The sequence below is a fragment of the Epinephelus lanceolatus genome, chromosome 13, assembly GCF_041903045.1.
Source record: "Epinephelus lanceolatus isolate andai-2023 chromosome 13, ASM4190304v1, whole genome shotgun sequence".
NCBI classification, from domain to species: domain Eukaryota; kingdom Metazoa; phylum Chordata; class Actinopteri; order Perciformes; family Serranidae; genus Epinephelus; species Epinephelus lanceolatus.
In genome coordinates, this window is record NC_135746.1 from 22,716,565 (window position 1) to 22,732,182 (window position 15,618).

The 15,618-nt window shown below is 43.6% G+C and overlaps 1 protein-coding gene across 9 annotated transcripts in view; it reads right to left on the reverse strand.

The window, feature by feature from the left end:
• The window catches only part of gphnb (gephyrin b), a 165,078-nt gene that overhangs the window by 101,695 nt on the left and 47,765 nt on the right, over positions 1-15,618 (reverse strand). For all 9 annotated transcript variants that reach the window (XM_078173891.1, XM_033648392.2, XM_033648390.2 and 6 more), the window contains exon 2: positions 11,500-11,578. In XM_078173891.1, the coding sequence (XP_078030017.1) occupies positions 11,500-11,578 (79 nt within the window). The remainder of the gene's footprint in view (positions 1-11,499; positions 11,579-15,618) is intronic.

Here is a 15,618-nt window from a genome sequence, read left to right on the forward strand (position 1 = left end):
ATATGCACATATGTGTGTGTATGTGTGCACATGCATGCACATACAGTGTGTTTCTGTGTGCTTGTATAGATGTGACTGAGTGTTTTTATATGAGTGTGTGCATAAATGTGTGTTTCAGCATGACTGGCTGCTCTGCAGATAGAGTGCTTGGCTGTATTTGGGTGGGTGTGCTCTGAATTGAGGGAAGCCTATTAGAGGGGAAAGGGCCTGCAACATTTTAATCTCTAACACCCATCTATGTCTCTTTCTACTGCAGGGGGTTACGACACATAAAGCTCTTCCTCAAACTGCAGGCCAGAGGTAGTCAGCCTGGAATAAAGGCTTTCTGCTCGAGGTGTGGACGAATCCTGATGCGGGCGGAGGAAGGAATGGAAGGTGGGGAAGGGTAGGCGGGAGGCGGAGGGAGATGGAGGGGGGACATGGCAGTAGTTTTGGCCTGAAAGCCTGGACGCCGGGGCCAAAATCTTTCTATGAATAAAAGACGAGCACAGAGAGGAGGATACGGAGAGAAAGACGGGACGAGAGGGAGCGCCATGGAGTGAAAAGAGTGAGAAAAAGAAAGGATAGACTGTCAGGGGCACACTTAACAAGAGAGAGGAAGAATACGTGTGTATGTGTGTGTGAGCCAGCTGCAAATCTCTGTGGTTGTGGGACACTTCCAAGATAAGACCCATCTGCCAGGGTGATTTCATTAATAATACACGCTCTTTGTACAGGGCACTCAATCTCACTCTCTCTTTCTTTCTTTCTTTCTCCTGCTTTCTTACACACACACACACTCCATCCAGGGAGGAGACGAGAGTCTTGGCCATCTCCACGCTCCCAGTAGTAGCATGGAGTCGAGCCCATTACAGCTGAGTTGTTGGTTCGTCCATATGTAGGAAAGCTCTCAAGGGGTCACCTCTCAACATGTTAGCTGATAGAGGGAAGGATGGAGGGATGGAGGAGGAGGAGGCGGAGTGGACTAGCCCACCTCTTCAAAACCCCTACCGTGATGAGAGCTCTGAGTGCTCAGCGAGGGGTTCCACTCTCATGATTCCACTCACAGCCACTAAACAACACGCACAGCCGCCTCAGAGACACACATACACGCTTTAAAATATTCTGCAGACCACTCCACCCCACAAGCGCTGTATTTATTTACAGAATAAATGTCATCCTGGTTCAGATCTGCCATTGCTGACAGTCGCCTCTCCCATTTCTTTTCCTTTTTCTGAGCCGTACCGGCCACACCGCAGATCACACTGACTTCTTATATTTAAACAGCAAAGGTAACGTCTGCGGCAAAACAAGCACTGCCCATATGTGTTTCAATTACTTGATGTGTAAACTACACCTACACCTATACATTTACAGTCTGTAAATAGATGGCAATCAATTTACTATCAATCATTTATTTGTCACATGGAATAATACAAGGCACACCTTGCTTACACCAGCTCCTTTAACCTGTGCACTGTAATTTAGTCCTTCTTTTTGGCGTCTTCTTACATTGATAGCTGCTGCTTTATAACTGTCCATGTTTCCAGATGGTTCTGATAATCCGTGGTTTTTGGTTGTGCAATGATTTGACTGTCTACACACCCGTATTCCAACAAGACAGCCGCATGGTTGATCCTCCTGAACATGGGCAGCGTCACTCTGCAGCCGCCTCTGAACGGTGAAATGCAGAAACAGGACAGCACTTCATATTCCCACTGTCACACCAGTTCTTATTCACTGTAAAACACACACACACACCTCCTCTCATTCTCGAACCACAGTCCTGTCCTCTGTCAGATTCACATGAGCTTCCTGGTTAAATGGTGCTGTCCAGAGTTTAGCCAAGTTTCTGTGAATCAAAGGATATCACTGTTCCTGATAGCCCATTGGAAACGGATGCTGCACGAAGGTCATCCGGTTAATTTTCCAATGCCTGTCCAATGTCTTGCTAGCAGCTAGCTAGCTAGAAGTTCGCAAGACTAGAGTTTACTGACTGGTGAGTTGATTTCCTCATCCTGATGAGTGACCTGCAGCCAATGCGCCACCACAGTCCAACGGCAACCACAAAAAGCACCACCAAGACGAGCAAATTAGACGTAAGAGCCTAGATTTTGTACAAATTTACCAAAGCTGACTGTGAGGCGACTGGAAACATCCGCACCTAGGTCATAACTAATGGGCTATCTGAACATTTGATTTAAATTTTGAACAGCAAACAATAGTGCCAATGCGAATTTAATGTATTTCTCCTTTCTGACATTTTGACATGGCGTCATCACGTCAGGTCAAAGTAGGCCTACAAGGGTCAGCGTCAGCTTATGGGTCAGCTAAACCAAAGATGCTCTATAACAAAAGATAACACATTACGAGCTGTGTCAACTGTATGAAATGGTAGGCCTATACACCACCAGTCTCCTAAGTGGGTATAGTCGTTTCTTCCCTTGCATCCCCACACCTGGTTTGAAGAGTAGTGGACATCATGTTGATAGATAAAGGAGGATTCAAAACAATACAACACAACATACGGTGCAAATTCAATGTTTCTTTCTTACTTTGCTGCTTATTTCTATCGTCTAGCTTAATGCCTGATATCAACCGAATACAAGATCATTTCAGTTATTGCCAGATCTCTTGAGCGTGTTGCTGAGACAGAGACAGGTCTCACACAAAGTTACCTTTCTCATGATTTTTCTGTCTGAAAAATTATATTTTAGTGTCAAAATGTTTGGGAGATATGTGGCCTGTGAAAAATGGGTTCAATATTTACTTCAGTGTCTATGGGGTGAATCAGTCATAATCTGTGCTCACGTTTTTATCACCCATTGGAATAAAAAGACGCAGGGTGGCAAGGCAGTGGCAAAACCCACGTGACACAGAGACAGGAAATGACTCTAAAGTCATCTGTCTTGGTTTATCAACAGGCTAAATTTAGAGAGGGATCTGTGGTAGGGGGTAGAGGATTGCATTGGGATTGGAATCATGTGGGACCCAACAAAAATCTCGCGTGAACAGGTTATTTTATTTTTACCACAGGTGGGAGCTGGCGGTACAACAACAACAACAACAACAACAACAACAACAACAACAACAACAACAACAACAAAAAATGAAGACAACCATGCAGGTCCAGGAGATTCATTACCATTAAGGATGGAGATGTCAGTAAGTGGAATGGAAAAGATGATAAAGAAGGACAATGCAATAGAAAAGAAAAGCAGGACAAGTCGGACATTTAGAGGAAATTCTCAGGCATAACACAGATAATAATAATAACACTGAATCCCACGGACACCAGAATTACTGTAGTAAGAATTCATTGATAGTAGGGCCGTAACGGTACATGTATTTGTGTCGAACTGTTTGGTACGCGACTTTCGGTTCGGCACAACCCTGTACCAAATTATTGGGCGCAGGATATTATTTTATTTTATTTTGTTTTATTTTAATTCCGTTTTTGCTAGCCAAAACATTTAAAATATCTAGTTCCCCGACGGACATAATTGAGTGACGGACCGAGTCCCGTAAATCTCCGCTTTCACTTTATGCAGCGCATTCTCGCATTTTGACAACATGGCAAGTGAGCCTGACGAACCCGAAGACCCACCTGCAAACCTTAAGTCCTCTGTTTGGGAACACTTTGGTTTCAGGGTAAAATACGAAGATGGAAATAAACAAGTGGACAAGACAAAAGCAGCGTGCCGACACTGCAGAACAGCGGTCGGGTATGTACTTGGGAACATGTCTAACATGCTAACGCATCTAAAGTGACACCACCCGAGTTTGAACGTTAACCGGCAAAAAAAAAAGCAATCTGGTGCAAGCTACGATATCGTCGTCGTTTAAAAAGAAAGAGCATTTCCCTGACCATCGCGCTAAAGAAATAATCAACGCCATTGGAGCTGAGTAAAATTGTTTAAGCTGCACTTTAGATATAAGCATGTTTTGTTTACTGCACTTTAACAAAGTGGGAAAGCTGAGTAATTTCCTAGTGAAACTGAATCTGAGCAGGCTTTAAAGCTGACCAGCTGCACTATACTTTTTATTTTAATTGAGGAAAACTGTTAAAGCAGAAATGTATATTTATATTTTTCATTCAAAAAATGTGTTAAAAAAACAGCAGGATTTTATTTTTCACTGTTATATTTCTATTTTCATTCAAACAATGTGAAAAAGCAGGATTTTATATATATTTGTTTCATTCAAAAATTGTGTAAAAAGAGTTAACTGCTGTGGTGGTGTGTTTTAATAAGGTTACCAATAAGTAAAAGATATTTAAGGTGGTATGTACCAATCCAAGATTTTTGTGTACCGTTACACCCCTATTTGATAGTCAATCTATTGTGCAGGCATGTATGGCAAGAATGTTTGTGTGGGTGCTGGTGGGAGCTGACCAACACCCTACAGAAATGGGTGGGAATAGATCAGGTGGTTATGGTCAGAAATTTAGCATGAGCAGGAAGGAGCGGGATTAGGAAAACACTCCCGAGCAGGGCTGTAGTAGCAGGAGCTAATCATGGATATGAAGAGAACGGAGCTAATCAATAGTGTAGACATATTGAATGGGCTGAGAAAGACCAGGAACTTGTCAAGACAGTTGTTTTGGAGCTGCTTTTTAGAACCATAAAATATCTTGGACACAAGGGACTTCCACTGCGAGGGCACGGCCATCAAGATGGAGTTTATGGCAGTTAATGATGGAGCAGATGCAGCGTTATGATTTGACAAGAGGACGTGGGTAGGTTCAGCAAAGAGGGCACGTTCTTTGGACTAACGGCTGATGGAACTACATCCGAGGAGTTTTCCTGTAGTTCGCTAGTCATGCGCGTACGTTGATACTGTGCAGCACCCCTCAGCAGAAGTATGTTCCCACACACATGCACAATAATTACAAATATGTGAGTGATAAGCAAGTCGATCCAAATAAAAATGTCTTATAGTTATTATAATGCTTATTGGTGCTGGACCTGTGTGTCGTGTGTGTGTGTGGGTGTGTGTGTGTGTGTGTGTGTGTGTGTTTGTCCCCTGACTGTCTCCTGACTGTGAAATTGAGCCCACTGTCACCCATCTGATTGACTCCTAGCTATTCTTAGCCGTGACAATTTGTAAAATTGACAACGGTTGTTACAACACAAGTAGCTGGAGGGCAGAGACGCAGAGCTGGCTCAACAGCCTGGGGAGGGAGGCTCACTCAGCCTTCAACACATTAACACCCACAGACACACACACACACACACACACACACACACACACACACACACACACACGACATGCCAAAATATATGAATCTATACCAAAGTACTCACTCATACTGGAAAGGTAAAGACGCACAAGGACACCCACATGTCCACACCCCTGCCTCATCTGTTTGTCCTTGAGTCTGGGCATCATTTGTTTGACCCCCCTCTGCTACTCTATCTCCAAATATCATTTGTCACTCCACCTGACGCACCTCTGGATGCTCCTGAATGCCAAACTGAGCAGACTGATTGATTGCGTGTGCTAATGTGTGCTCTATTTGCAAGTGTGTGTGCCTGTGATTACAGTTTATGTTACGTGTCCTGCTGTGGCCCTTTCCTCCCCTCCCCCGCTCCCTCCTCCTTCCTTCCCCTGCTCTCTCTCCCGTTCTGTCTCTGTCTATGTATCTCTGTCACAGCAGCGGTGGCACATTGAGGGCACAGCGTTCCGGCTGGTCAACCTGATGGAGCCGCTGACTCGTGGTGTGGCATGGATTAACATGGCATGGAGGATCTCGGGGCCAGAGGAGGTCAGCCAGAGCCCGTCTGCATCAGCTACCATCACCGCGGCACAGCAGAGCAGACAGGGGAGGCCAACGCAGACTGCCTGTCCCAATGTCTGATTTAAATGTTTAACAGCACCCTGTTTAATCCAAGATCAACCCTCTTGGTTAACCAAGAGCCCTTAACTGTGGGTCCACACTGAGCGACACCACTAACCATCACTGGAAGTCATTTCCCATAGAAGAGACCTGGCCAACGAGTTCAACATCAACAAACCTGCCAAACAAAATAAACTGAACTGGACCTTTTATTAACTGTCAACACACATTTCCTCATTACCCACTGGACGTTATCTTATTCTGTCAGGTAAGAGCAAAATTGATAAGTTGATTTCGGCCATTGGAAACATCAGGAGTTCTTTAAAACTATAATAGTGGTGACATTAATGTGTAATGCAAAGCCCCTTAGGATGCCATGAATGCCGACCTTGCCTTGCCTTAACTATAAAAATCCACCTCTTATATTTCTTGTGCTAATCTGTAACTCATAAACCCTAATGAGGGTGGAGATTAGTACACGTCATCACAATACACTAACATGGGGAACATCCAAGTGTACTTTCTCAGATTGACTCAGTCAAGATTGTTTCATGTTGAAAATACCCAAAATAAATGACCTCTTACATGTCCACAAGTTTTTTCTTGCACTCCTGCTACTCTCTTTAAACAGATATCTGCTTATTAATGCAGAATCTGTAGGAAACAGTGCATAATTTGGGTATCAGGAGCGTTCTGGTGTCCGTATGTAGTCCATGTTGTATTGACAGATCAAATCTGAGTGGCAGGTAAAGGCGGAACGCAGTGGCACAGTGGATATCCCAAAATATTGGCCATTGCCGATAGGCTATAGATTCAGAGATTGCACTCTTGCTAGCAAAAGCATATTTCTTTCTCAAAACACTTTTACTACAAGAGATTCTAAAGGCTGGTGCTCCAAGCATTTACATTTATGAACTACTGAAAAGGGCAGGAGAGGAACAGAATCCCAGTAACAGTGTTACGTATTCAAAATATAAAATATGAGTAACTATTCTTCTGTTACAGTCACTGTTTAAACTGGTGGTTTTCTGAATACAGTAACCATCTTTAAAAGTAGGCTACCTGAAGAGATTACTTTATTTGTTTTGTTTTATTTGCTCAAACACTGTGTCTAACGGAATATGACGTGAGCAAGCATGATTGACAACATCAGTTTGATTGCACTGTTTCCTATTGAGATGTCCGAGTTAGCTGTGAGCGACATACTACTGGACTTGTGCTGGATGCCCAGATTACATTCATTCCTGTCTCTCTCTTTGAAATCTCCACAATGAATGAGAAATGGCTCCTTTGTTCATTTTACGTAAGGAGTTAAATATCACAATATAAAACATGTGTTCGCTGATTGAAAAGTATAAACGTAGAAAGACAGCAAGTACTTATCCATCATTTCAGTGGTTAGGTCTCCTATTAAGTGCACAGCTGATAGGTACGTGGTTTCTTTACATGACGTGACAAAAGTGCAGACTTTATGGATTCAGTATGAACAGAGAGCAATGCGTGCTTTTAGGACACGGTGTAAAGTTTCTATGAGGCACGGATTTCCCAAGATCCAGACTAATGAGCTCAGCAAGACGATTGTGAAGTACTCCAAAAGCTATCCAAAGTATTAAGAACACGTTACTTATGGTGAATGTTAAAAGGACTGCACTTGTAGTGTTTTTTCTAGTCGTCCGACCACTCAAAGCGTTTTTACACTACGAGTCACATTCACACATTCACACACTGGTGACCGAAGCTACCATACGAGATGCCACCTGCAACTCAGTAACCATTCACATGCTCCAACACACCAATGGAGCAGCCATCGGGAGCTATAAGGGTTCAGAATCTTGCCCAAGAATACTTTGACATAGGGACTGGAAGAGCTGGGGATCGAACCACCGGTCTTCCGATGAGTGGACGATTTGCTCTACCTCTGAGCCACAGACAACTTAGTTTGCATAATCTCATGGAATGTGTTACAAATTACATTTTAAGGCAAGCATATGTTTTAAAAGTAACCCTCCCAGCACTGCAACTGAATAGGAAGTACCAAACTACAAAGGGAACTAAATCACCACCTGGATTATATTCACTGGCAAGAAGTGTTCTTATACCGCACATGAGTCAAGGAAGTTGGTAGGGTGGGTGGTGGCTGTACAAAGGGTCTGACACCACTGGGTTAAATTTAGGTTGAGAGATAATCCCTTGGGGAAAAAAAAAAAGTAAACACATCCTGTTTTGTGCTTCAAGTCAGCATTGACTCTTTAAATACTTAATCAAAACCAAGTACTTTGAGTTGCTGAAACATTAACTCTGTTAATCATGTGGTATATTCCAAAAATTACAAAAAAAAAAATTGTGTATGAATATTGCCTCAAAGGTTCAATACAAATATTTCGCAACAGCAGATTCTTGCATTAAAACGTTCCTCGTGATGATGAAAAAATAATCTGGGTAGCACTATGTTTGTCTTACAGTGTATTTAAGATGGCACATAAACAGTATTTACATACAGAGTGGCAACATGTACACAGTTTTGGAAAATATCTGTGTAGAGCATACTATACACAAGCACAACTACATGTGTTACTAACAAAAAGCCATTATTATGTAATTCACAAGTTGGAAAATTACTTCAAATCAATGCTGGTCTGTTTTGGTTCTCACAGCCATAAAACAAAACACACATACATGGATTAAAACCTGTTCATGTGTGTACAGACAGATTCACAAACCCTCCCAGAACAATACAACACCAAATGTCCCCTAGTGTTCGTACTGTACAAATAAGCATACGATGGATCACTAATCACTCTCTGGCACTCTGTCTAGCGTGACGCACATGACATGGCACAAGCCTCCTCTCACTCCCTCTCTCTGTCGCACAGACTTGACACACACATTACACGTCGGCCTCAAAATAAACATACCGTAAAGGACGTGACAAGCATGGATCAGTCCAGGGTCCCGTAGCAGGGAGAACTGGTGACACTCCAGTGATATTGACTGGTGTGATACTGTGACAGAGGAGCAGGGGAGCTCCAGCGAATCAATGGCTGTGTGGAGAATGATTTGGACGGCTAGAGAAGCGCGTCTGAGGCTGCGTGTTGGGGGTCACAGATCGTGGTGTTCGAGACACAGACTGACGGGAAAGGCAGCGTGTGATATGTGCAGTTTGTTATTGAACGTTGGAATCGAACTCCACCAAAAAATCTGACACAAATGTGAACTTTTCTGCTGTGGACTGCTATTCAGTTTAGGGAAAAAGTATATGGACACAGGCATACCTCTGGAGCTGGTCTGGGCTAGACCTCTTTGTTCTATTTGAGGTAATCACGCTACAACCATAGAAACAGAATTAGAGTTAAATGGACACCGGACTGTTTGCTGTAGTCATTTGACTGGCTCAAAAGGAAATGGCGACTGTCGTAACAGTGACAGCTAATGTCGGAAGAGCCATAAAGTGCGTCTAATTTCGCCTACTGTACACACTTAAACCTTTTTCCCTATGTACAAAAGCCCACTCCCACCTGCCAAGATCTTGCTTTTGAATTTAATGTGACAGGTTACAATTGGCATTCACTCTCCGGACAAATGACTCTACAGTAGTCCCAGGTATTTATTGGCATAATTTTGCCCCTTTTGCAGGCTTGATGAGATGACATAGCGCCACAAAATACCATCCATCTCCGTCCAAGCTTGAACATCATTCAGTAACCATTCATTTAGTAACCTGTTTTCCAGCTTGTCCGTGACATTAAACGTGACGCGCCAGTATAAAAAAACGGGAAAAGAAACAGACATGCATACTCATCTACTGTCTGCAGAGTCATGTACACGACTTAAGTCTACTGGCGATGGAAAAAGAGTCTATCGCCTATTTTTAGTAGATTTTCCCGCATTTAAATAACCTGCATACAGGTGCTAATTTTGTTGGAAAAAGGGTACAAGCCAGCCTTTTCATTTTGTCTCTTTTTCATTTCACCTCACTTATTTGACTCACGACCACATCACATGGTATAGAGTCCAAACATTGCCTACAATGACAAAACAATAGCATACAGCGTGGCTAAAGTACAACAAATGTTACTTAAATAAACGGACAAGGACATACTTCAAAAAAGGATGTAGTTTACGAATAACGTTTGGCTTGTCTGATTGTAATAACAAAATTAATTTAAACATAAATGGATGGTTTAAATAATACCTACTTTTTAAGTCATTAAGCTTTCATTCTGATACTCGTGATGTAGCCTGGGCCTATAATCAGAGACAGTGCACAAAAAAAACGACTGTCCATACTCTGTACTACTCCATTGCTTGTTTGGCCGTTACTGCAACACCTTACCTCAGTGACTTTGCTACTTGCCGTAAGCTGGTTTATGCAAAAGCTAGCTCACTACAACAGTCACAACTCTTAGTAATGGCAATGATACACATAAAAATGGCTGCCGGTCTGACCAACCTACTTTTGATTTGAACTGGAACGTCCACTCTACTCTCAATCTAGTTCAATGGCTACAACATAAGATTAATTAAATGTTAGTATACTTCCAGCTTTGTGACAACAGATCAGAAAGAAACCTTTCACTCTCCTGATTTAACATGACAATGCTCTGGTCCGCAAGACCAAGCCCATAAAGGAGTAGTTATCAGTTTGGCTGTAGAAGAACCTGCATGGCCTGCACAAAGCCATGACCTCATCCATATCAAATGCCGCCTTTGGGATGAGCTGTAACTGTGAGCCAGTTCCTTATCGCCCAACATCAGTACCCAACCTCACTAATGCTCTTGTGGCTGTATGGGAGCAAATCCCTGCAGTCAGATCCCAGTATCTTGAGGAGAGCCCTCCTAAAGGAGTGGAGGCTGTTAAGGCAGCCGGTAATGCACATGGTTTTGGAATGCAGCAATCACATACAGATGTAATATCCACATACTTTTGGCTATGTGTTGTTTCTTATTACATAGGAGAATGTTTGCTTCAACAAATATCATGTCATTTTTATCACCTTCACACTCTTTGTGATATTGCGGACTGTTTGTTTTAAAGTTAAAGAATCTATAAAAGAGATGTTCATTGTCACGAGCTAGAAGAAAACCCTTAAACCACTACTACAGTTATCTACACCAGTGATAAGTCAAATGAGATGCTCCTTTTAAACCACCTGAAAGACGCAAAAACAATATTTTAATGCATTTGGCCCAGGATTCAGGATTTGACTCTCTTTGGACATACACTTAAAGATCAGTAGTGATGGAAATTACTGTTTTCCTTAGCATTCAATGCGCTCTTTTGTCACTGATCACATCCCTGTTAATGGAAACAAGTGTTGATTTCACCTCCTTTAGCTTCTTTGAGCAAATAATGACTTCTCCCCGCTACTGAGAGTCATCCTTAAACAGAAGAGTGCCGCAGCTCTTTTGTTGTTGCCATGCATGCTGGGAATTTCTCTCCATAGGGCGACACCGAGCCCCGACATGTTGTGTTGAAGAGATATTTTTAGTTTCTTGGTTGCACAAAAAGAAAACGTCTCACACACACATACACACACATACAGAGAGCCTGTGCATATTTTTTTGTGTCGTGGATTTAAGGTTACTTAAAGGACTTAAGTCTGGAATTAACGATTGTGTGCGTGAAGGTTTTCTGCTGTCATTTCTGTGGGATGAATTTTCATGAAGAGGCCAGTACTCACAGGGAGGGATCATGGACGAGATCTTTGAGGTTGACGCCACTGCGGTCCTCTGCAAGGTTCCGAAAACAGCTGTCGCTCACTGGATGGACAAAGAGAGACAGGAGAAAGTTAGATTGGCACACTAATTTATAAGCAAGGTGTTGGCATAAACGGCCATTGTTACATCACAGGTATTCTCCAAACAGGAAATGATGCTTTCTTATGAATGTGACTACTAAAAGGAAAAAAGTTATCAAGCCATCCAAAAACTGAAATCCATTTCCCCAAAAATCCTTTACTCTCATGCCAGTTCACACTTTGCAAGAACAAGAATTACTATTTTCTAATTTTCAAAACTGTGTCATGGTTGGCCAAGTGTGATTACTCAAGGTGAGAGACTGAACTGATCATCAGATGAAGAAAATGACGAAACACACCAAAATTATCTTTCTCTGATCTGATGATGAAAACTAGGTGAACCACAACCAAGACGCTCCGATCCAAGCACACCTCTGAGTAGATCTGTGCTGCTCCTGAATTCATTCTTACATTTTGATCCAACATCTACACCTGTGTTTTGACATACAGGGCTCATCCCTTGTGTTTAAATTAGGGAGGATAGGATGCTACTGTACATAAAAAAAATCATGTCTGGTGTAACTGCTACATTGTTTCCCGCATCATTTTCCCCCCAAAAGTATGTTGCAAACCAAATACGGTCACTACAAGACTAAAGCGAACACTGACACTGACATCACCTTCACCCTCCACACTTTTTGATCATACTGAGCTGACGCGAAGCCACACCTTCATCGTCTCCAACCTCTCCTCATGCAACCACGGCAGCCCCTCGACTGCAGAGCAGGTGCGAGCCACATGAGTCATCACGGTGATCACAGACGGATAGAGTGACGGATAGAGTGAGACAGGGAGGAAGGCATGGGGAGAGGAAAAAGTGAGAGGAGACAGAAAGAGACAGATGAGGAGGATGAAGAGAGGGACAAGGTGTTTTGTGATCTGACGGGGCCAAACGTGAATGGACACGCTCGTGTCTTAAAATAGATGCAAAACCAAGCACCACCGGAGGGCGGGATGATGATGATGGTGGTGGCGGCGGCGGTTTTGGTGCAGTGGATTTAATCCAAAAAAACTTGACGCGCTAGTTGTAGACAAGACTGGAAATGTCATGATGTTACTCCAATGAAGTGCCATGATCCATGAACGAGAGGAGGGGTGGAGGGATGGGGTGAGAGGATGGGTGAAGCAAGAATGGTGTAAAAAATGGAAGTGGGATGGCAAAGGGGGGAAGGAAAGGAATGCAACAGAGCTGGAGGATGGAGGGATGAGAGTGAGGGATGGTGGTGATGAAAATGGGAGATTGGGGTGGAGAAGAGGAAGTAGGATGGAAGGGATTTTTTAAAGGGGGGGGGGGCTGATGAGGAGAGAAGCAGCGGCGATGGGGCAGCGCTGTGGAGACAGAGGTAAACAGAGGGTGCAGGACGTTGCTCTGGGCTCTGGCGAATAAATGGGAGAGTGCTGACATTTGCACACCGAGCCAGCTCAGAAAGAGAGGGAGAAACAAGAGAGACAGAAAGACTGTGGGAGGGAGGGGGTGAGGGAGGGGGGTGAGATACAGCGAGAAAAAAAAGGTTGAGGGAGGAGAGAAAAAGGGGAGCAAGCACATGGAATACACACCACCCTGGCTTTAGAGGGGCACTGCTGCATAAGTGCATGTGTGTGTTTGTGTGTATGCGCGTGAAGAGGGAACTTCCTTCAAGACTGCAGTATGCCTTACACACACACACACACACACACACAGATACACGCACGCACATACACACACACAGAGCCCTCCTCAGTCTTTCTCTCCCAGCTACCCCTTGATCTAAAAATAGCCGTTCCACTCTCCTACAAGAGGCAGCAACCATTCTGAACCAATCAACACGCTCTGTCAAAGGCATCGGTACCCACCACCCCTCTATGTGTGTGTACCCGCACATGTGTGTGTGCATGTGTGCAACAAGGGGAACTCCTGAGTGAAGGTAATAAAACTGCCCCTCCCTGCTGCACCAGGTTAGTGGAAATGGTGGGAAAGCGATCCCCCTCTGCAAAACAATGGCACGGAGAAGAATCCGAAAGCGAGAGGGAGAAAAGGGGGGGAAACCAAAAAGAGGGAGAGAAGGAGTGAGAGTGGAAGAGAGGGGGATCTGGCTGCAGTTGAAACAGGCTTCAAAGGAATATTAATGTGATCCTGTGCAAGAGCTGAAGACAGGGAAAGAGAAGGGGGAAGAGGGAGGCAGGAGGGAGGATGGAGGAAGAAGAACAAGAGGGGAGGGGGGGAAAGGTGCGCAAGAATTCATGACGCCTGCTCCCCTCCCGCCTCCCGAGCTCCACCCATGCACCTTTCTTCAGGTGAATCTGCAGCATAGCTTTCATCGCCTGTCCCCGTGCACTGCATCATCTCTGGAGTCCGTCCTAAAATCCGCAATGTGGGAGAAACCAGGGATTTAATCATTACAACAGATGTCCACTTAGCTTTCCCTCCAACCCTCCGAACAGTTCAGAGTCAAACCTTATCCCTGAGCAGGTCTCTGGTACTCCGAGGTCATGGTCAAAGTGAAGATGCAATGCAGTGACCCCATCCCACCCCAGAGGGCGCTATTCCCCACGGTGCATACAGTACACAGCGAGCTAAAGGTCAATGCTTCTACATGGCTGGACAGCGACCAAAGGACAGACAGCTAAGGCCAGACAGACAGATGTCAGAGCTGAGACTGGTTCATACTACCAGTATATTATCCGGCTATTCTAAGGTCAAACACTTAAAGGGGACCACATGTTCATTTTTAGGTGCATACTTGTATTTTGGGTATACACCAGAGTGAATTTGCCTGAAGTAATCAAAAAACACTTTATTTTCCTCAGACTGTCTGTGCTGGAACACCTGTATCCAACCTTAGTCTGTAAAGCTCAGTTTTAACGCCTGTCGCTTTAAGCATCTGTAGTCTGCTCTGATTGGTCAACGTTTCCACGCCTGCTGTATCAAACCACCGCGAACAACATTTGGCTTTGAACCCCTTTTTTTAAAAAGTGGCCAAAGGTGGAATTATGCTGTCTGGGTCTGTCATGTGACGCCATGGGGCCCAAAAGGACTTTTTCCCATAGACTTGCATTGTGAAAGAGATGCCTGTAAATCAGTGGTCACAACCCCTACTATAAGGATTTGATCCATTCGGTGAGATAACATTTTAAAAGACTAGAAGAGCTGCACGATTACATCCTTGTATCCCATGGATGTATTACAATACCTGGATACAGCATTTGAGGTGGGATGCTGTTGATTCCTATGGAAGTTGCTCAGTGGCGCGTGAAGCCAAAAAAGCTCTATTTCCATGGTATAAAATAACCTGTATGATCGGCGCTACATCCACATTATTGGGTTCACAGAGCAGGGGTCTCATTTATAAAACAGTGTGTAGGATCCATACTAAAAATGTACGTACAGACAAAAGCTAAAAATGGCATGCACCAAAAGTTATTGGACAATTTCTACAATCAGGCTTCCACCTCACCACCTGCATCGCCAATTTCCCATCTACGCATTGTTCGTAAGCATAGGTCAAAGTTTGTCCAATCAAGTCTGTTTTATAGTTCACAACTTTTCCATGGGAAGTGCTGTATGCTTCTTCCAGGTCTTGTTTTGTGCATATGCAATGTTTATAAATGAGACCCCAAGCGTTTTTGAGACCTCTGATGCCTGAGCCGGCTACTTCCCATTAAGCACTCCGCAAACTTGAATGCGGAAAAATTGATGTAATGATGTGGCTCTTCTAGACTTTCTAAATGTTACTGGGCCGAATGGATTGAACATACTAGTGAAATGAGTCATTTCGTGAGAGAAAGAAGTCAAAGAAAAAGAAAGGTTGGATGCCTGTGGTGCTAACAGGGATTCTTTTTACATACCTTTATCTCATTATTTGAAACTTAGGCCACATTTAAAATGAGCATTCAACATTATAACATTACGAATATGTCAAAAGAAATAAGTAAAAGCACAATGGGTCCAAACTGAAGGCAAGAGGAATCTCAATACTTGGCAAGCAATTTCTTTTTAAGCCAGTGCATTTGCTTTTCACATCT